Consider the following 22,689-nt stretch of genomic DNA (forward strand, 5'->3'; position numbering starts at 1 on the left):
CCAGAAGTTATTCTAAAAATATTTAACAACTAGTACATCAGGATACTGACCAATCAGAAGAGGTAATAGCCATAGAGTGGGAGCAGGATCAAGAAGGTCCCTCCTAGGTCCTGGGTTGAGGTATAATCTAGGAAGCCTCAGAAAAGGGGGTGAAGCTACAGGTCACTTAAGGGCCGTAGTGCAACACCTATTTAACAAACAGTAATATATGTATTTGAATATTTTAATAATAGCTATTGCCATACAGATGTGTGCTGGCTGAAAAATAAGCGCTGTATATCTTACTGTAGTATCAGACACAAATTAAGTAATTAGCATTAACGAATAAATGATAAAGAACTTCACCAGGTGATGAACTCCTTCCTAGTTCTTATAATATGGAATTTTCATCCTATCAGTATTTAAGTCTTATGAGCCTCATTTTCTTTACCTACAAAATACAGAAAATACCAACAGTCTTGCTATATTAGAGATTTATTTAAAGGAATACATGAGGTAATTTGTGCCAATATTCTCTGAAAAAAAAAATAATCTGCTCTGTTGGTAAAACGAGGAGTGGGATAGTCACAGAGTCCCAAAGTGCCTCTATAAAAAACAAACAAACAAACAAAAACCGTAAGTATTTAAGAAATCATGTAAGTTACAACACTCAAAATTAAACTGATCAGCCACTGGCAGAAAACAGAGAGGAAACAAAATGAGACAGACTTGCACATACATAAATCAACAAAAACTGTACTTTGAGATTAGACACATGTATTCCAACTTTTCCCAAAATATTGACTACAAGACATCATTTTAATTTGCTAGAGATTTTCATCTGGTAAATAAATGAAGCCCATATGCAAAAGAAAGAATTTATCTCAGTCAAGTTGCACAGTATTATATTGATTCATACAAATATTCTATACTATCTAAAACTCTATACTGTATAATCCTCTATTTAAGAAATCCTAGCTCAAATGTGGATTAAAAGTATAATTCCTCAGACTGAAATCACAATTTACTCTTTCATATACAACTACTCTGACAAGCTAGCTACCTGAACATTTTCAATTCCTTTAAGGATCATTCTTACCTGGAAATTAGACTGGAACACACAGCAGTCAACACTTTTATAATGTCCCTTAAGCATAGTTATCTGTTCTCCTGAGTAAATTGTATAAACAGCAATGGTGCTACCATATGGTACAAAAACAAATTCTGAACTGCAGCCATAGGAGACAGTGAATTTCAATCCTTTTCTGCTGTCATTACAAACTTTTCCATAGTTTACCTGTAGGATGTAAAATTGTAACATTACTCATTTCTTAAATCTGAATTAAAAAGACAACAAAGACTAGAAAAAACATTTACTTAAAATATTGCATCATACTATGGAAAGGGCTGTACCAAGTCTAAAGAAAATGATCAAGGTCCTAATAGAAAGAATTAATTTCACATAAGAGGAAAATACAAATAGTACAAAAAAATTCACAAAAGCAAATGTTTACATTTAAAGTAGAAATAAAATGCGAATTAAGGTAACTTAAATTATTGCTTTAGACCATTTAGCAAAAATTTCAAGAAACCCTGGGACAGTGAATACTGCTACAAGTGAAGTAACATGTTGGTGACACTGTAATTTGGTCATTGCTTCTAAAAGGCCAAATGATTTATTATGCAACAAAATACAAAGACGTTCTTTTTTGGGGGGGGGGGTGTATAACTTTTTATTTTAAAACATTTTTAATTGTGGTAAAATACATACAGCATAAAATTTGCCATCTTAACTATATTTAAGTGTACCATTAAGTGACATCATATTCACATTGTTGTGCCATCATCATCAACCTCTAGAACTCTCTTCATCCTGAAGAACTGAAACTCTGTACCTACTACACAAGAAAGTTATTCTTACTCCTTGACCTACTAATTACTCCTGAGAATTTATCTTAGGGAATTAAACAGCAAAAAGCTGTATGCCCAGAGGAATTTGATGAAGCATTATCTAGAATGGCAAAATAACTAAAAATAGATGTAAATTCCTAATAATGTTACAACTTAGTTTATATAGTAATTAAAAATCATAATTATGAAAACTATGCAGGAAATAAGGATTAAAAACTAAGTATAAAAAAAGCAGAGAACACAAATAGTGTGTATATAACTGCAACTTTATATAACTACATATTTAGGACAAAAATAAAAATTCTGTGCCTGTATGCCAAAGGCACAAGCCCAACGTCAGCATCGTCTCAGCAGTTCAAAAAGCAAAATTCCAGGTTCTATCCCAATCCCACTCAACTAGAATCTACATTTTAACCAGATCCCTAGGTTATCTAAAGGCTCATCAAAGTTGAGAAGCTTTGGGCTAAAGAAATGGACAGTGAGGTTTATTTCCTGCTGATAATTTAGATTAAGTGGTTTAGGGTAGGTGTAAAACCAGTAGCTAAACATTTGAGAATTATGAGCATGGAGATCACCAAAGACTCCCAATACTATGGCTAACACTAGAGTTTTGACAGTGATTTATCTTTTCCTCTTTTTGTAAAGGTTAGTTGGGAGAGGGAGGAGAGAGAGAGAGAGAGAGTGTGTGTGTGTGTGTGTGTATGTATAAATACATAGAAACAGGGGTGCCTGGGTGGCTCAGTTGGTTAAGCACCTGACTCTTGATTTTGGCTCAGGTCGTGATCTCAGTGGCCTGCACTGGGCTCTGCACTCAGCAGAGTCGGCTTAAGATTCTCTCTCTCTTAAAAAAAAAAAAAAAAAAAAAAAAGATTCTCTCTTCCTTTCCCTGTTTGTGTCATCTCGCTAAAATAAATGAAATCTTTAAAATATATACAAATGTATATATACATTTGTATATATTTTAAAGATATATAATAAATACTGAGGCCCAAATGGACATATACTGATAATCTATGGATACTACGCTTGCCTTACCCACCCTTCAGGTTAACATCTGACTGAAATGGGAATATGTATTCAGTTATCCCACTGCAGCAGGGGTAGAATGAAACATTAAAATATTAAACTAACATTCAGTAGACTTGGTTTGTAGAAATCCATTCTACTCCCCACCCACCTTTTTCTTTTCTTTTACCTCTTATAAGTACTGAATGACTTAGCCTCTGAGTTTCATTTTTCTAATCTGTTAAATAGAAATAGGATCATTTAACAGTTAATGTGAAAAATCAGATGAAATAATGTGTATGAGAGACCCAGAACATAAAGGTATTCAGTATGTCACTAGATTTATTAATTCCTATATATATTTAAAAGTATAATTCATTTGCATCTTTTGATCCTGTATGTGTAAATATTTGTAGAACAGTGGGGAAGGAGAATGGAGAAAAAAACACACATGTCAACTAGAAATTCCCTGCTCCTGCTAGAAAAATTTTGAACTGCTAGACTGTGATGGCCTTATTTTTTTTTTAATTTTTATTTATTTATGATAGTCACAGAGAGAGAGAGAGAGAGAGAGAGGCAGAGACATAGGTAGAGGGAGAAGCAGGCTCCATGCCCGACGTGGGATTTGATCCCGGGTCTTCAGGATCGCGCCCTGGGCCAAGGGCAGGCGCTAAACCGCTACGCCACCCAGGGATCCCTGTGATGGCCTTATTTACATTTATCAGAGGATCTAGCTATAAGGCCTGAGTTCTTCCCACTCTACTACATTCTTTCCCAAATATGAACTGGAAAGTGTTAGATGAGGTACAAATATTGAACTAGTTATCTAACTCTTGTTTTTGTCCTTAGGCACCCCTAGTCCAAACCATCCTGCAACTTATGGTCCTATTAATCTTTGTAAATCACTGCTGTGATCAAATCACTCGTGGACTCAAAATCATCAGTATCTTTTCAATACCTATGGAATAAAGTTCTAATAATGGATTAAGGAAAGGAAGGATCATTCACCAATGCTCACTATGTGTCATACATTATACTAGATGATTGTTTAAGGTTCCCATTTTATGACAATGTATGCTTACCAATGTATGATAAATAGCATGATGTGTATTATTATAAAAGTACTGTAGAGGGGAGGCTCCTTTTGGCTATGATGTCTTAAAGGTGGCATGTACAGGCTTTTAAAAGGTTTTGAGGGGCACCTGGGGGGCCCAGTGGTTGAGCAACTGCCTTCATCTCAGGTTGTGATCTGGGATTGAGTCCTGCATCAGGCTCCCGGCAGGGGGCCTGCTTCTCCCTCTCCCCATGTCTGCCTCTCCCTCTGTGTCTCTCATGAATAAATAAATACATAAAACCTTAAAAAAAAAAAAAGATTTTGATAGGAGAGGAAGATATGAGACTTTGGATAGGATGAATCCCTTTATTTTTCCAGGAAATACATACATTTAATCACCAAATGAATACCTACAGTGACAGAGATTCCATCACAAGGCAGCTTATTTTATTGTCAAACAATGATCAGCATAATGATAATAAAGACAGGTAGCATTTACTGACAACATTTGCTGTAAATATCAAAGTGCTTAATGTTTTACAAGGGTTATTTCATGTAATACTTAAAACAGTGCTATGAGATAGCATTATTATGCAAAAAGAAAACATTTAGAAAGGTTAAGTATTTTAGTTGAGGTCTTTGGGGTAGCAAATGACAGAATGAAAAGCTAAATCTCAACTGTACTAATCAAAAACCACAATGCTACATTGTGGCAAATGATTTTTCCTTCATTCCATGACCTGATGATCACAGGACATTCTTCTCCAAGTAAGCACTGGGTACTTGGAAGCATTTAAGCCAGACGAGAGCAATTACAGAGGTTGTGTCTGAGATGAACCTTGAAAGCTGAGAAGCATCTAGGACAGGAAGGAGAACTACACTATTTCAAAGCAAAGGCAGGAGTCTGTGCAGCAAAAGGAAGGGCAAGAGAGCACAGTATTTTTCAAAACCTCTAAGTAGTTCAGTAATGACAGAGAAAAATAAGGTAAAGTGACAAGACATAAAGCCGGTGAATTATAAGATACAGCTTATGAAGGCTCAGTGTGCAATAGGCAAAAGCATTGGTTTTAATTACCTAGAAGTGTTGAGGAAACAGTGAGAGACTTCCACTGGGAGATCAGTTTAGGAAAAGTTAGAATATTAAACTAATTAAATAGATCATGAGAACCCAGAGTGAGGCTGGAAGGGAAGACGGATGTGAAAAAAATTAAGAAAGAATTAAGAGGACGTGTAATTCATTTAATACAAGGGATAAGGGGCAAGGAAGAATAAAGGATAAACTTCCAATTTCTAGGTATCAGTCACAGTGAATGATAACAGCAGTAACTAAAACAACCAACACCAGAATAGGTACTATAATTTTTTTGTTCTTTTGTTGTACCAAAAGCTGTCTCTCTGTGCATTTTTCCTGCACGTACTTGTTATGTTCTCTAAGGTAATGGTCCCTAGAGTGCAGTTCACACACCACGAGGACCCTGCAAGATAATCTAGTAAGGTGTGAGAAGAAAACATAAGAATTCTATTTTTTTTATCTCATTTTTACTTAAAAAATAAGAAATTAATCTTTACACATAGGTTCACAACAGTATTTGTATATAACTTACAAATAATTATACACCCATTAGAAGTATGCACTTACACTTTTTAAAATTTATTTAATTTTATTTTTAATATTCCAAGTAAAAATTTATTTACTTTCTTAAAATCCTTACATTTAATACTGCTTCTAATTTATCACAGGAATTACTTCTCCAAAATGTTAATCATAGCTGGATTGAAAGAGTGTTTGGGAAATGTGGCAATGTTGCTTTTATAAATATACCACATTACATGCTTCTCCCTCTGCCTGTGTCTCGGTCTCTCTCTCCTCTGTGTCTTTAATGAATAAATAAAATCTTTTTTATAAATAAATACATAAATAAACCAACAAACCAACCAACCAAGCAACCACATTACAAAACAACAAGCAGCAAAAGCTACTGAGGTAGGTCCAGAACCGTTAGTTTAAAATAAGGAAGAGAAAGAGAAGTATCTCTGAAGAACGAGAATATCTAACTACCAGATCAAACAAAAAGAAAATTACTCAAAGAGAACATAATAAAAAGGCTTCAGAATTTGCAAAGAAAACAAATATATTTACAACTTTAAGGTTAGGATTAAAGTTTTCTTATTTAACTTATGTATTTTTCTTGATACTTGTTTTTAAAATTTAGAAGTTTCTACTGAAGAGGAAAAGGAGATGTAAAAGATGAAGCCCTCTTAAAAGCAAAAAGGAAGCATAAGAAAAAACAGTAAGAGAAGCATAAAATGGGAGAAAAGGTTATACCACAGAGTACTATCAAAGTAAGTCAATGGTACAAATTCTATTGTTGCCAATGGACACCCTCCATACACACCTTTTTAAAACTAACTAGGGGTGCCTGGGAGGCTCAGTTGGTTAAGCGTCTGCCTTTGGCTCAGGTCATGGTCTCAAGGTCCTGGGATCTCGCCTGCATCAGGCTCCCCACTCAGTGGGGAGCCTACTTTGCCTTCTCTCTCTATCCCCCACCCCCTACCACTCAAGCATGAACATGCGCTCTTTCTCTCTCCATCTCAAATAAATAAAATCTTAAAAAAAAAAAAAAAACAAAACTAACAAGGGTGCTACCAATAAGGCAACGTCACACAATAAAAAGTTATTTATGGTACACCTATTATTTAACAGGTATTTAATTATTTACTACCCTTTTCATACTTCCATTATATCCTTAAAATTACTGTTTAGGTACATAATAACCCCAATTTATAAAGATGGAGACATTAAAACTCCTACCATAGTCCTTCATAATGTCATCTTAAATAAACTGACTAAGGTCGCAAATTAATAAATGGCAGGACTGGAATCAGTTTCCAATTCTGACAGTGCTCTAGGTATTTGAAGACTGTGTGTTTCCACTGAGAGTTTCTTTTTCTGGGATTGATGTCTCCAGTTCTTTTAAGTGTCCTCTGGAGGTGAGTTTCTGGGCTACTCTAGTCATCTTTACATGAATGACTTTTACTTAGATAAAGTCAATTTTAAAATGTATTATCTGTTCTAAACACACTATTCAAGAAATGGACTTACTACTAACACAAACCCATAAGGTATGAGTATCACCTTCAAGGAGAGAAAAATGGAAAATCACACTAACAATTTATATATATAGTCAATACTGTTAATTTTTTTTAAGTCAATACTGTTTATACTTATCACATTCACCTTTGATGCACATGCCAACCTACCTTTCCAAAGTGACCCTGTCATATTACTACTCAAAGGCCTTTAGCGGTTTTCCATTTCACCCAGAGAAAAAGCCTAAGCCCTTACACAGAGGCCTAGCCTGTATCCTCTGTTGTCCTTTCCTTCTGTTCCTCACCTCCTATTTCTCTCTCCCTTGCTTCTTCTATTTCAACATAAGAGCCTCTTGGATATTCCCTGGATATCCCAAGATCCTGCCTCAGGATCTTTCTGCTTCCTTCCTCTGCCTGGAATGCTCCCCTTTCCAGATATCTGATGGCCCTCTCCTTCATTTCCTTCAGGCCAAATATCGTCTTCTCAATGAAACATACCCTGACAGCCCTATGCAAAAATGCAATTCCAACTTCCCAATATTTTCTACGCTACTTTCCTTACTTTTCTTCATAGCACTTGCTACATCTAAAATATATTTTATCAGAGGACCTGGTGGCTCAGTGGTTGAGGATCTGCCTTTGGTCACGTTGTGATCCCGGGATCCTGCGATCGAATCCTGCATTGGGCTCCCTGCAGAAAGCCTGCTTCTCCCTCTGCCTATCTCTCTCTCTCTCTCTCTGTGTCCCTCATGAATAAAAATAAATGAAATCTTAAAATAAAATAATAAAATAAAATAAAATAAAATAAAACAAAACAAACAAAATAAAATAAAATAAAATAAAATAAAATAAAATAAAATAAAATAAAATAAAATAAAATAAAATAAAATAAAATAAAATAAATTTTATCCATCCATCTATTTATTGACTGATGGATGGATGGCTTTCTTCCTCTCCCTAGAATGTAAGTACATTCACTTACATTCTAGGGAGGTAATGTGAAGAGAGGACTTATCTGTTTTGTCTGCTGCTGTATAATACTGTCTGGAAAACAGGAAGTGCTCAATAAATACTTATTTGACAAATGAATGAAATGAGAAAAGAAAGGTGTGACCTGATTAGAAACATGATACCAATATAATGAATGGAAGATTCTAAATTAGTTTGCAATGCCTGAGTTTCTAGTCTGAGATATGATGGAGAAGCACTTCATAAAATACATAAAAGATTAGCAACTCTAAAGTAATCTAGTATAAACAATTTTGGCCTTACAGTAATATTAGAATTTAATAAAAGAAGTGATATTTAAAGTACCTAAAAGAGAATTAGCTAGAAAGGAGGTTAAAGAAAGGAATATGAAATGGGGCACCTGGCTGGCTTAGTCAGAAGAGATAGCAATTCTTGATCTAGGCATTTTGAGTTTGAGGCCCATGCTGGGTATAGAGATTACTTAAGTTAATAAATAAATAAACTTAAAAAAAAAAAGAAGAGGGGATCCCTGGGTGGCTCAGCGGTTTAGCTCCTGCCTTTGGTCCAGGGTGTGATCCTGGAGTTCCGAGATCAAGTCCCACATCAGGCTCACTGCATGGAGCCTGCTTCTCCCTCTGCCTGTGTCTCTACCTTTCCCTCCTCTCTCTCTCTCTCTCTCTCTCTGTGTCTCTCATGAATAAATAAATGAAATCTTAAAAAAAAAAAGAAAGATGATTAATATCAATACCTACTTTAAAGCATTAAATAAATGCTATAAGGGGTTTGGTATAATTACCATTGTGGTTAAAGTGGAATCTATAGTCAAAAAGTGGAATCTATAGTTGCTTTTCAGCTGTTTTAACTCAGGCAAATTAACCATTTTCTTATTTCCTCATATGTTAAATTGGTATTGTAACAGTTGTAACAGTAACTACTTTCACAGTATTGATTTGATGATTAAATAAGACTCTATATGCTTTGGCACATGTTATATGTTAATTTTTATTAAAACAGTATCTGATACATAAGCTCTTAATAAATATTAGCTATTACTATTACCACCAAATTACAAACTTACTAGCTTATTCTGAATGTTCCTAAACCACAGATATGGCTGGTAAAGACCATCACGTAAATTTTTAAAGTGTTAGAAATTAAATACATTAGAATCTAGTACATTTAAAACACATTTATTCCAGTATTAAAGTACTATATTTTGGTATTGTAACATTCATCTTAGATTTTGTTTATAAGTCATATATAGTATAAAATTTAACTATTTAACTTTATAATCAACATACCTGAGAGATATGGTACACTCGCATCATGCACAGTGGCTCAGTAGAGCAGTAATTCTCCTAAGTGGGGAGAATGTGGTGGGGGTACAGTAGGGTAGGTTGTCCTATGCTGAGAGTTATTACTTCACATAATGGAAAAATACAAAAAGAAAACTGGGATACAGACAAAAGAAAAGAGTTAAGTCTACAGAAGAACACCAAGTGTATTTTATAGATCCATTTTTTAAATATATATTCAAAAGGTTAGAGGGCCACCTGGCTGGTTCAATTGGTAGAATATGTGACTTTTGATCTTGGGGTTGTAAGTTCAAGCCTCACACTGGGTGTAGATTACTTAAAAAAAAATGGAGATACTTAAAATTTCTTACTAGTGTATTTTCTCCACTGGAACTATTCCAGAGCCTCATCCGATTATCCGTACCAACAGTAAGGAGATGAAGCCCATCATTTGTAAAACATAAGCCATTAACTTTCCCATTATGAGCAGTGTTTGCTGCAATGAAAAATACAATTCAGTTAATCTACTCTTGTATTCAGCACACACTTAATGCTTGATAATAGTTATTTAAACTTACTTTATTAAGGACAACTATCTGAATTACTTAAAATAAACAAGTTGATTATATTTGGATTATTTGAATATAATAAGCTATATATATTAGAACCATAAAAATAGAGAAAAACAGAAAAATAAAAGAGAAAGAAATTTTGCTAAATACAAGTTTTCAGAGTAAGCTGTGCAATCAAACTCAATTGAATGCATGTCCACTAAAATTTTAAATTAATAAATACCTTCCAAATTTCTCATATACTATTTCTATCTTTAATCTAAAAACCATTCTATGGACTATTAAAAATCAGTAATACTATTATTCAGTATTAAAAAAAACCTTCAATAGGGAAAGAATAACTGTTCTAGTTTCAATCAAAATTTGTATTATTTTCAAAACGATCAAGTTTGAGAAAGTATAATTTTCAAAAAGCCGGATTAATTTAAACAGATGATTAAAACAGTAATAAAACTGTATGTAGTTCATCCTAAGATTTTTCTGGTCCACAATTAATTATAAATCAGAATCTTAGCCTATACAGAACTTAAATTCTAGGGGTGTCCGGATGGCTCAGTCAGTTAAGCATCTGACTCTTGATTTCACTCAGGTCATGATCTCAGGGTCCTGCTATGGAGCTCTGCTTCAGGCTCTGCCATCAGCCTGGAGTCTGCTTAGGATTTCCTCTTTCCCTCTGACCAATATCTGCATGTATATGCATGTGCTCACGTGTTCTCTCTCTCAAATACATAAATAAAATCTTAAAAAAAAAAAATTCTATTTAAAAATGCAACTGAGGTACTTTGTCACTTGGATAGCAGCTGAGACATTTAAGACAACTTGCACATTTTCATAATATGACCACAATATGGTATGTATGTTTAGAAATCAATTTATTATAAATGTCATTTTTTAAATCATAAAATTTGCCACTTGTCAATATACATTAATTACTGGGTTTCAATTAAAAATTTTCAATATAAAAAAATACTATTGTTGGCATATTTCCATAGTAATGTATTCTTCATTACCTGATTCAACAGCTTGTGACTTTTTTCCATTATGCTGATCAAGAGTAATTAAACATCCTGATGCTCTTCTCACATCCCATAATTTTACTCTACTGTCAGCACTAAGAAGAAATAAATATTACACTGACATATATAGCTATGACCGTGACTGTACTCTTCACCTACTTTTCCAGTATTATAGCACACAGAGGTCTTAGTATATTAGTGTAAATATATTTGTACATTTGGGTCATTGTACTTTTGCCTTTTCATCAAATATTCAAAGTCAGTAGCAAAAAGCAGTGAAAATAATTGAAAAAAAGGTAACCATTTTTAGATCATATGGACAGAATTCTGCTGGTTCTTAATAACATTAGCACGTTCCTTCCCCAAAACTAGTTAGCTTTGGCACTTGCTCAAGAGCAAGTTTGTTACTACATCGTTTCTATTGTTTGTTATTCAAATGTTTTCTAGACAATCAAGCAGTTAATTTTACTTTAAGAATTCATTTGGCATGAATTTGGTATTTCTTTTAATATGAAAAAATTAAGGTGAATAATGAGGACAATACATTTATATTAGGTTTCCTATATTCAAATCAATCTTTGCCAGATATACAAGAACTAAATTTAATAAATTTAATGTTTCTTGGAAATCTGACATTTATTTTTATTTTATCTCAAGTAAGTGAAAAAAATAAAGGCAAAAAAAAACAAAAAAAAACACAAAAAACCCATGACCACATATCAGTTCCAGCTTCTAAACTACTCCTAAAGAAAATATAAATCAGTTTAATTGATGCTATCACATTCTCAAAAAGGGTCTTAACAATATTCTAACACATTGGGTTTATCTAAGCCCCTTTAATTAGAAAAAGCAATACAATGCATTTTTATAAGCCCATTTCTAACTTACATATCTTTTACATAGATACAGGACTTATCTCTTCCTATAATCTTGATTCTTTTCACAGGTCACTATCAAGCCCAGTTAATTAGAATAGCAAGCAAAAAGCTAGCATTTCCTATTTTCAAAATGATCTTCTTTCTTTCCAGCTGGGGAAGAAGTTTCCAATGGCATGAGTCTGAGGACTTAAGTACTTTCTGAAACATAAGATTTGGACATATCTGATTCCTAACGTTGATTACTAGATCCATTCTTATATTGATTCAAATTCCTAGGGTACTCTGAGAACTAAAACCTCTTAGCTCCCCCATGATTTGAGGAAAACCAAGTTAGGCATGAACAATAAAATATGCCCTATCATGGACACACAACCAGCACTCAGCTTCTCACCTTCACACTTCTTTCGCCAGCCTTCCTACAGCTACATTCTAGACTTGTTCTACTCCAGAAAGCACAGATCTCAATATCACATTCTGTAAACTATTAACAGAAGCTTCTCTGAGGACTAAACTGCTTGGCTCATGGTAGGCAGTCATTAAATATTAGTAAATTGAATCAATGAATAAATGTTGAATTAGATTCAGAACCTCTGTATTAAAGAAAACAAAAAGAAATGCTACTATTTTAAAATTAAGTCTTATACTTGGGTAGAAAAAAAGACACAAGACAGTTTTTTCAATGGGTAGTACTAGCAGATTTGCATTGCTACAGAGATTGTCTTGTTTTCTCTGTTTTAAAAGGTGAGCACTTTCAAGATATATAGTCAGGATTAGGATTATGATACAAAGAAAGATTTCTTTTGATGATAGGACTTAAAAACTGTAACTCAATTATTTAAATGGCCTAATTAATAACTAAATATGCATCTTATAAAAATAGTGCTTTCCAAATTTTTACCATTAATTATTAACTTGAAAACCAAATAATTTGCATGTTACCTTGCAGTTGCCAAGACATATTCACAACGTGGTGACCAGGAAACTGCCAATATTTCTTGTCTGTGACCTGCAAATATAACTGTATGAAGTCTTGTAAAATACTTGAAAAATAAAAAGATACAATGTAATTAAACATAACATTTTGAAGAAAGTGAAGACTAAATATTAAAAAATAAATTGATATAATCATCCCCTTTTCACAATTATAATAATCTATATTTAAATATAGTATGAAGTCTGTGGTGCATTTTTCCCACATGTTATCTTATTATAAATGGCCTGGTTTTGCCTTGGAAAGAATGGTCAGAGCAAGTGAGTCTTTCTTTTTTAATAAAGCTGTTAGATGAAAAAGTCAATCCATTGAAGTAATATAGCTCAATCTCATTTACCTACATCTACCACAAAAAACCCACTGCAACAAATCATACAAGTGAAACATTGTATAGAATAAAAATGGTTTCTAACTTTTTAGAAAGTTATAATAAAAACTGTCTTAAAATTCATGATTGTAGAAAGCATTTGGACACATTTTTTTCTACAAAGCACAGGTTTATATAAGTTCATAGATAATTCAGCATTTTAATTCACTTTTGCCTAAATGGATTATTTAGATATTTTCATCTATGTAACTTATGTTATTAGAGATTCATGACAATGTAAAACAAATGCTATCCATTTCACCAAGTTCTCTCCATATATTATGTGTTTCTCAGAAATGAATAAAAATGTAAATTTCTGGATTATAACCCATCTTTCCATTGTCTCAAATCGGATGGCCTAATACTGATAACAAAGTAGTAAAAATACTTAAATTAACATATCTTAGCTAAAATATTATTCTAGTACCTTTTTCTAAAATATTTGCACTCAGGGAAAAAAAAGCACCTAAATATTAAGAATGTTTACTTAGCCAGAACAATATTAAACAATGTTTGTAAGACAAGTGAATCAATGTTAAGTTTCATAAAAAACTTTTTTTAAATGTAGAAATAAGAGGTGTTCAGCTAGACTTTCCATATCCTTTGAGTTTATCCTATGGCTATTGTTTATATAAATGCCTGCTCAATAGTTCAGTTTTATAAGAATAATGCACAGAAGGATCTTTATTTCCCTGTTGACTTTTAACAACTAGCACAAAATACATCAGTCATGTCAGTTACAAAGAATACATTGTTAGTAACGTTTCTTTTTATTGAATGGTTCACTCAAAGTAGTTGTTGTTTCAAATAAAAAAAAAATACCCTGTAAAATGTGGGAGCAGGATCCAGACTTTAAGTCACAAAGCTGTACTTTGGGCCCTCTAGTACCGACTGTAAAAACAAAAACAAAAATGGTTTAAGATAATTTTATTATGAATCATCACCAAAAGGAAACAAGAAACTATCTTTATGATTCATGGTATCTTCTCTGCATCCATGTAGAAATATAAAAAACGTATGCCAAAAATATACTTCAAATCATTTTTAATGTTATAAGTAGAAAATTTAATTGCAGTCATACCTTAGTACTAAGAGAGGTCTATTATTGCATTACTTTTTAACATTTAATTTTGAAATAATTATAGATTCACCCAAAGTTGCAAAGATAGTACAGAAAGACCCTGTGCACCTTTCACCCATGTTGTCCTAATGGTTGTTAGGTTAAGTAACTATACCACAGTACCAAAACCAGGAAATCTGTACTGCTGCAATGTGTATGCATAATTCTCTGCTATTTTATTACAGCAAATGATTTTATTTAATACCTCAGCCTTTCCATACTAATGATAAACTTCCAATCAAAGACTCTGGACACAGAATGAGTGGACTTCAAGGGCAAGTTAGTGGCCAACTCTTCTTACAGATGATGCAGCTGACTAGTATCTGGAGGTGAAGATGTTCATTGCAGTGCCACTCAAATAATGGAATCATAGGGACCTGATACCAGGAAAACATTTTTTTTTTCTTCACATATGAAAACTCTTGTTGCAGATGCTTTCATAAAAATGTTTAATTTGAATAATACAATCTTAGAGAAAAGGAAATAATTTCCATTTTTTTACTGTGTTGAATTGAAAAAGTTGCCAAATTTGGTTCATGTAAAATCTCTGAAATTTTGGTGGCTGAAAATTAACTCCCTAGGGAACAGAAATGCACTTTTTTAATCTTTGAATCCTAGCCACTAGGCAGTGCTCGACTTGCACAATACCAATAAAACTGGATGTTTTAAATAGTAGTATACAGTTGAGCTTTTTTTTTTTTTTAAAGGAATTGTGATATTGATCTGGGTTAAAATGTCTATCAAAACTAACTAGGTATTAAAAGGGAGCAAGTTTCAATATGTTGAAAAGCAAAAGAGTACAGGTACAAACCTGCTACCAAACAGTGCTTGGTGGCAACTGGAGACATATGATGACTATAAACGGTTTCTTCAAAATTAAATACATCTGCAGTCTGATAATCAAAAGACATTTAAAAAGTATAAGTTCTAATTATAATCACAAAAGCAGTAAACTTTCTATTTACTTATCTCCACATTGTTACCAATTTTTAAATGACTGTTAACAATTTATTTGACTGATACATGGGAATGTGATATCCTCAAAAACTTCTTAATTTTAAATTCGGAGTTAATTTTTAAAAAATTATATTTATTTATTTGAGAGAGAAAGAGGGAGGGAGAGCTCAGAGGGAAAGTGAGAAGGAGAAGCAGGCTCCTTGCTGAGCAGAAAGGCCGAACTGGGGCTAGATCCCAGGACATTGAGGTCATGACCTGAGCAGAAGGCAGACACTTAACTGACTGAGCCATGGAGGCACCTCAAATCCTTTGTTAGTTTTAACACTCTTGTCCCTTTTGTAAGAGGAATAACTTTTCCCTAATAAATTACAGATAAATAAAAGACAACCACCTGGCTCACCATCTTTCTTTCCACTCCAGACTGGAGGAACTTCACCATCTACAAAGGTGATCTAGCCAGCAGTCTGCCTCTTGGTCCCATTCAACTTCAGCTACCACATTCCAGCACTCTCATCACCCAGACTTGCTCTTCCTTCAAAATCATAGAATTCATGTATGTAATCCATAACCACAATCTCCTACCATTTTCAGCATAGTTTTCCCCAACTACTTCCAAAACATCCAAATAAAATCTGGAACTCCTATTAGTTCCTCCTGTTTCTGTTTTTTTTTTTTTCTTTTCCCCTTTCTTCAGCCTGGATTCCGAGGTTCAATACTTCATCCCCCAGTATCTTCAACTATTTTGTCATTAATCCTTGACTCTGTCAAGACTTCAACACTGGATAACTCCAAGTGTCTGCCTTCTCTGCACCTGTATCCAGGTTGATCTACACTAGAGGTCAGCCAACTTTTTCTGTGATGGGTAAGACTATAAATATTTTAGGCTTTGAGGACTACTACTCATTTCTGTCATTTCCAACTACTTATTTCTGCCACTGTAGTGTCACAGCAGCCACAGACAAGAAATAACATTGTATTTGCGAAAAGAGACCATGGGCCCAGACTTAGCCTATGGACTGCTTAGTAAGCTGATCTCTGATCTACCCAAAAGAAAATCTTGCAGTAAGGCAAACTGGCATCACTATGAAAGATCATTCATCCCAAATGGGCTTTCAGTATTGAGTGCCAGTCCTATTATATTTTATTATTATTCTCTGCAATATTCACAGCTATTTCAAACTTTTCCACTCTCTACAAACATTGCCACTTGATCATAATGGGCGTTTTGATCTTTTATTACAAAGAGAAACCAGGAAGTCATTCAATGAGAATTCCCTGAATGTCTTATCAACAAACCTACAAACACATTTGCTTCCATTTATCCTTCTTCCTTCTTCCTTCCTGTAATCATGGAAAAATCATCCTTCCTCATATTTAAAGTTAATATCCCTACCTGTGTTCAGATCCTCCTAAGCACTGTCAAAAATCTCACGCCACACATTATCTCCTCTAACTCCAGGATACCTACAAAGTCCCCCTCCCTACTGGCTCATTCCCATCAGCATTAAAAAATGTTCATGTTTCTTTCATCTTATAACAGCAACCCTCTCAAGACCAGAAACAAAAACCTTTCATCCTATATTCCTAATTAATCTTTCTTCCTCTTCAAATCCACATATTTCTCAACTCACCACAAATTTTTATCTCCACTACTCCCATTCACACTACTCTTCCAGTATCACTGACACTGGCTGTCATCAAGTATAATCGTCATCTACCTAAATTTTCAGAACACTCAACACAGCTGATTACTCCATCTTCCTTAAAACAATCTCTTTCACTGGCTTCCTCTACATTGCATAGTCTTGATTTTCCTCTTATTCTATTTCTCATTGTTGTCTTTTGCAGGCTTTGTTGTTCCTTTTCCTGTCCTATTAATCTTGGTCCACCTCACGGTTCTGTTCTATGCACCCTTCTCTTCAACTGCCACTTACATGGTAATGACACAAGCCTGTATTATCTGTGTAGACAACATTCCTCAATACCAGATATGTATAGCTCAATTCCTGGATTATCTTCATTTAGATTTCCTATGAATCCTTCAAATGTAACAAATCTAAAACTGGACTCAATACCCCCCTAACCTTTCCCTATCTTAGCAAATAACAATATATTCTCCTCAACTGCCCAAATTAGAGAACGTGGGAATAATTCTTGTTCTTTTTAAGTAATAGCTTTATTGAGCTATAGTTGACCTACCATACAATTCACTTATTCAAAGTATGTACTTCAATGGTTTCTAGTATATTCATAGAGTTGTGCAATCATCACTAAAATCAATTTTAGAACATATTTATTACCCGAAAAAAGAAAGCCCATTCCCATCAGCAAGTACTCCCCATTTTCCCCTATCCTCTCTGGGAAACCACTAATCTACTTTCTGTCTCTATAGATTAGTCTACTTCTTGATATTTCATAGAGATGGAATTATACTCTATCATCTTTTCAGTCTTTCATTTAATATCATATTTTTTCTTCCTTTTTTTCACTTCATTTAACATGTTTTTAAGGTTCATCTAACTGGAGCAAGTATCAGTACTTCACTTCTTTTTATGGCTGAGTAACAGTCCATTTTATGGCTACCCTTTCATTAATTAATGAACATTTCATTTGTTTTCACCTTTTGGTTATTTTGAATAATGCCACTATGAACTTTTGTGTACAACGTTTGTGTAAAGTTATGTTTTCACTTTGCTTAGGGTATATACACAGGAGTGGAACTGCTGGGTCATATACTAAATCTATGTTTAACTTTTCAGAAACTGTTTTCCAAAACAGCTGTACCATTTCACATCCCCACCAATAATTTATGAGGGTTCCAGTTTATCCGCATCCTACTCTACATTTGTTTTCTTTTTCATTACAGCAATCCTAGTAAGTACGAATGGTTATCTCACAGTGGTTTTGACTTGCATTTCCCTGAAATTCTTGATTTTTCACTATTCCCGACAGTTAATCAACTTGCAACTCCTCTGTTATCCTCTCATATCTATTTATCCCATTGCCATTACTCCAGAAAAGCCAGGATCTACTGACTCCTGCCTGGATTACTACAACCTCCTCTCTAATCGCTTTGACTCTCTTCTTGCCACCTTCCAACCTATTGGCAACATACCTAGACTATTTTGTCTAAAATGGCAATTTGATGTTTTCATTTTGGGCCACTGCTTAGATTCTTCAAAAGCTTGCTTTTTCTCCCAGGAAAATATTCAACCTACTTAATAAACTTGACAAGATCTCTCATGATACAGATACTGCTTACCTTTCTGCCTTTATCTCTGGCTACTGTCCTTTGGCACTCTAGCCATACGGAGTGCTTTTCAGTTTTTTAAATGTGGCGTTACCACCAAGAGTTTTCTCATGTTGTTCCCTCTAACTAGAACTCTCATCCTCCTATGGATTTGGCCAATTTCTACTCCTCACCCTTCATCTCAGCCAAAAGCCAGAGCACTACTTGTTCTGGAAAGCCTTTCCTGAATTCTCCATAGGTTAGGTGACCATGCTAAAGACACTGTACACTTTGACTATTATAGTCCCTTTTAGACTTTACTGCTATTTCTTGTTTAATCATTTGTTTTTCTTGCTAAACTGAAACTCCTTGCCATAAGGTAGGGACGATGCTTATTTTGCTTGCCATTGAATCCCAAGTTTTAACGTGTAACAAAAATTGAGTACATACTGTTGAATATATTCAAGAATCTTATTCGTTTCTAAAGAACGTGGCCTGGATACCAATATTTGTATTTTCTGATTTATGTTTCATTATGCAAAATTCTAAGAACACTCAGAAGGAGAAAAGGTTGTTCTTTACCCTAAAGTGTAACAGAAGTCTCTAGAGAAGATACTCCTTTAAGCCAAAGCCATATCATATGCTCAAGCTATAAAAACATACTTATGAAAACTTAGATGAAGTAAAAGTATGAGAGATATATAATATGTACACTAATAGGAAAAATTAGTGACAGGGATAGAGGATGTGGAAAAGGACAATATCTTTCCTTATTTTTCTTTGTATCTAACAGATGCACAAGCAATCATTTCGTATTGAATACTTTCAAAGTTCTTATCAATAAAATGTTCTATTTCAGGTAGAATTATGAATTCATTAAATACTATTTTTTTTAAAGTAATCTCTCCACCCAACCTGGGGCTCAAACTCACAACTCCAAGATTGAAAGCAGCATGCTTTACCAGCTGAGCCAGCCAGATGCCCTCGCAAAATACTATTTTGGGTTGGCAAAAACATTTATGTTCTTTTTTTTTTTCCTTAAAGATTTTATTTATTTATTTGACAGAGAGAGAGAACTAGACAGCAGAGGGAGCAAGGGAGTGGGAGGAGCTCCCCAATAAGCAGGGAGCCCAATGCAGGGTTCAATTCCAGGACCCTGGGATCATGACCTAAGCTGAAGGCAGATGCCTCATGACTAAGCTACCCAGTTGCTCCAAACATTTATGTTCTAAAGAAAATTTAAAATCAAGATGTCTTTTCTTATAGTCTTAAAAGGAGATCAGTTAATGAGAGAAAATGCAAATGTATGGCTTATTAATTTTTAAACTAGACTTTTAAGTATAAGTAACAAACATAGAAAAGTGTACAGTTCAAAGAATTTTCACAAAGTAACCACCACCTTCATTATAATATAGAACATTATAAACATCACATTACTAACTCCCAGAAAGCTTCCTAGGTCCCCTTTCAACCGTCACTAAGAAAGATAACCACCATAAAGACCTCTATCATTCTAGGTTACTTCTATGTATACATATATTTAAAAGATTTTATTTACTTATTTGATAAAGAGATAGAGCCAAAGGCAAAAGCAGGGGGAATGGCAGAGGGAGAGGGAGAAGCAGATTCCCCACTGAGTAGGGAGATGGATGTGTGGCTTGATCCCAGGACCCTGGGATTATGACCTGAGCTGAAGGTAGAGGCTTAACCAACTAAGCCACCCAGATGTCCCTAGTTTTGTCTATTTTTGAAGAGGAATTAGATATTAAGTACTTGTGTCTGGTTATTTTCTATATTATGTAAAATTCATACATTTTGTTGACATAGAAGTGCTCCTTTGTCATTGCTGGATAGTATTTCAATGTAAAATTTGCCAGATTTCTTTGACTGTTAATGGACATTTGGGATATTTCTAGTTTTTGGTTATCATAAATAGTGCTGCTAAGAACATTCTTGTAAACATCCCTTGGTACATATATGTATGCATTTACATACTCTAAAGTGTATCTTCTGGGTAATAAGAATCCACATATTTGGCCTCAGTTAATATCAAATATGTGTATCAACTGTAATTTTATCAGCAACAGATACACTTGTTATTGTTATCAGACCTTTTAATTTTAGCCATTCCGGAGGATATAGAGAGGTACCTCGTTGTGGACTTAATACCCAGGCTCTCAATTAATAACACTGAATGCATTTATTTATTGGCTATTTAGATATCCTCTTTTGTTAAGTGTCTAAGCAAATGTTTTGCTGCAGGGTGCCTCAGTGGCTTAGTCAGTTGAGCATCTGTTCTTGATTTCGGCTTAGGTCATGATCTCAGGGTCTTGGGATTGAGCCCTGCTTTGGGGTCAGGGCTCAGCCTGGAGTCTGGTTGTCCTTTTCCCTCTGCACCTCTTGCTCTCTGTCTCTTTCTCAAATAAATAAATAAATAAATAAATAAATAAAATCTTTTTAAAAAAGTTTTGCATAGTTCTCTATAGGGCTTTCATTTCAATCTTTTAATTTTTTTAATATAATTTGTGTATTTCTTTTTTCAAATGTATGCATGTGTCACCTATATTATTTCCCACTTCACGGCTTACTCTTTTACTCTTAAATGTTTTTTGATGAATAGAGCTTCCTAACCTTAATGTAGTTCAATCTTTCTCTTTTTGGTTTAAACTTTTGTGCTTTTACCTATCTCGAGCCATGAAAATATTCTCCTGTTTTTTTCTGATACGCTTTATTACTTTCATTTATATTTTTATATCTGTAATCTAACTGAAATTGGTAGATTTCTTTTCTGTCTATTGTGGGGTAATTTTTTTTTAATAGGGAAACCTAGCTGATCTAGCACAATATAGAAAAAGCTATCATTTCCCCAAAGCACTGCATTGTTACTTATGTCATAACTCAAATGATGGTACATGTATGGGTGTGTTTCTTGATTATCCTGTTCCACTGTTTTTTTTTTTTTTAACTTGTACTGATCTCACACCTCCTTAATTAGTGTAATTAATGTATAGTAAGTCTTAGCCAGTCAACTTTTGATTAGAAATATATTGATTCTACAGATTACTCTGGGTAAAACTAGTAACTTGACAAAACTGAGCCTTCTAATTCTTGAATATGGTATATCCCACCATTTATTTAAATCTTAATTTGTGTCATTAATATTCTATAATTTTTTGTGTCTTGTTGAGTGGTCTTGTACACTTTACAATTTCTTACTAGGAATATGATGCAATTGTCAATGATACTACTTTCAAAATTCATAGTACTTAAAAATCAGAAACAAAAATGATCTTATATCCAGTAACCCTAAGTTTACTCATATTAATTTTAATAATTGGCTAGAGATTCTTTTGGATTTTCTATACTCACAATATCATCCGCGAATAATAATTTAAATTCCTTTCATTTCTTTTTTTTTTTTTTTGCCTTATTGTACTAGCTAGGACTTCCACTGTAATATTGAACAGAGGGAATAACAGAGTTAACTCAAAGGGAAAGCTTTCAACAATTTACCAACAACTAAAATGTTTGCTTAAGGTATGTTTAAAAAAAATACTCCTTACCAAATTAAGGAATTTCCCTTCTATTCCTAGTATGTTAAGATTTTTTAAACAATCAGGAAAGAGGATTGAGTTTTACCATAAAGTATGATGCATTTTTTTCAACAAACCAAATATAGAGGCAAAGTATCTCAACATAATAAAGAATACACACACACACACACACACACACACACACACACACACACAGATAAATAATAAGCCTACCAGCTAATCTCATGTTCAACAATGAAAAGCTGAAAGTTTTTCCTCTAAAATCAGGAACAAGAGAAGGTTGACTAATCTTACCAGGCTTATTCAACACAGTATTATAAGTCCTAGCTGGGGGTGCCTGGGTGGCATAGTTGGTTAAATGTGCAACTCTAGGTTTTGGCTCAGGTCATGATTTCAGGGTGGTGGGGTGGAGCCCTGCACTGGGCTCTGTGATCAGTGTGCAGTCTGCTTGAAGATTCTCTCTTCCCTTCCTCTGGCCCTTCCATTCATGCTCTCTCAGTCTCTAAAATAAGTAAGTAAATCTTTAAAAAAAAAAAAAAAAAAAAAAAAAAAAAAAGAGCCCTAGCCAGGGTGATGAAACAAGGGAAAAAAGGGAAAAAGTACAAAAATTGGAAAGGAAGAATTTAAACTGTCTCTATTTGCAGATTACATATTATATGCAGAAAACCCCAAAGGCTCCACCAAAAAATTCTTTGAATAAAC

General features: G+C 34.0%; 1 protein-coding gene across 6 annotated transcripts in view; it reads right to left on the minus strand.

Moving 5' to 3' along the window:
* The window catches only part of ERCC8 (ERCC excision repair 8, CSA ubiquitin ligase complex subunit), a 57,596-nt gene that overhangs the window by 11,578 nt on the left and 23,329 nt on the right, over positions 1 to 22,689 (minus strand). Inside the window, exons 5-12 of one of the 6 annotated variants that reach the window (XM_077897932.1) lie at positions 15,059 to 15,140; positions 13,950 to 14,018; positions 12,709 to 12,787; positions 10,886 to 10,986; positions 9,675 to 9,799; positions 9,310 to 9,366; positions 1,079 to 1,276; positions 447 to 585 (exon numbers count right to left, since the gene is read on the minus strand). In XM_077897932.1, coding sequence (XP_077754058.1) covers positions 565 to 585; positions 1,079 to 1,276; positions 9,310 to 9,366; positions 9,675 to 9,799; positions 10,886 to 10,986; positions 12,709 to 12,787; positions 13,950 to 14,018; positions 15,059 to 15,140 — 732 coding nt within the window. In that variant the 3' untranslated portion in view covers positions 447 to 564. Of the gene's footprint in view, positions 1 to 446; positions 586 to 1,078; positions 1,277 to 9,309; positions 9,367 to 9,674; positions 9,800 to 10,885; positions 10,987 to 12,708; positions 12,788 to 13,949; positions 14,019 to 15,058; positions 15,141 to 22,689 lie in introns of those variants that run through there. The other 5 variants (XM_077897927.1, XM_077897928.1, XM_077897931.1 and 2 more) reach the window with 5 other exon arrangements.

The sequence above is a fragment of the Canis aureus genome, chromosome 5, assembly GCF_053574225.1.
Source record: "Canis aureus isolate CA01 chromosome 5, VMU_Caureus_v.1.0, whole genome shotgun sequence".
NCBI classification, from domain to species: domain Eukaryota; kingdom Metazoa; phylum Chordata; class Mammalia; order Carnivora; family Canidae; genus Canis; species Canis aureus.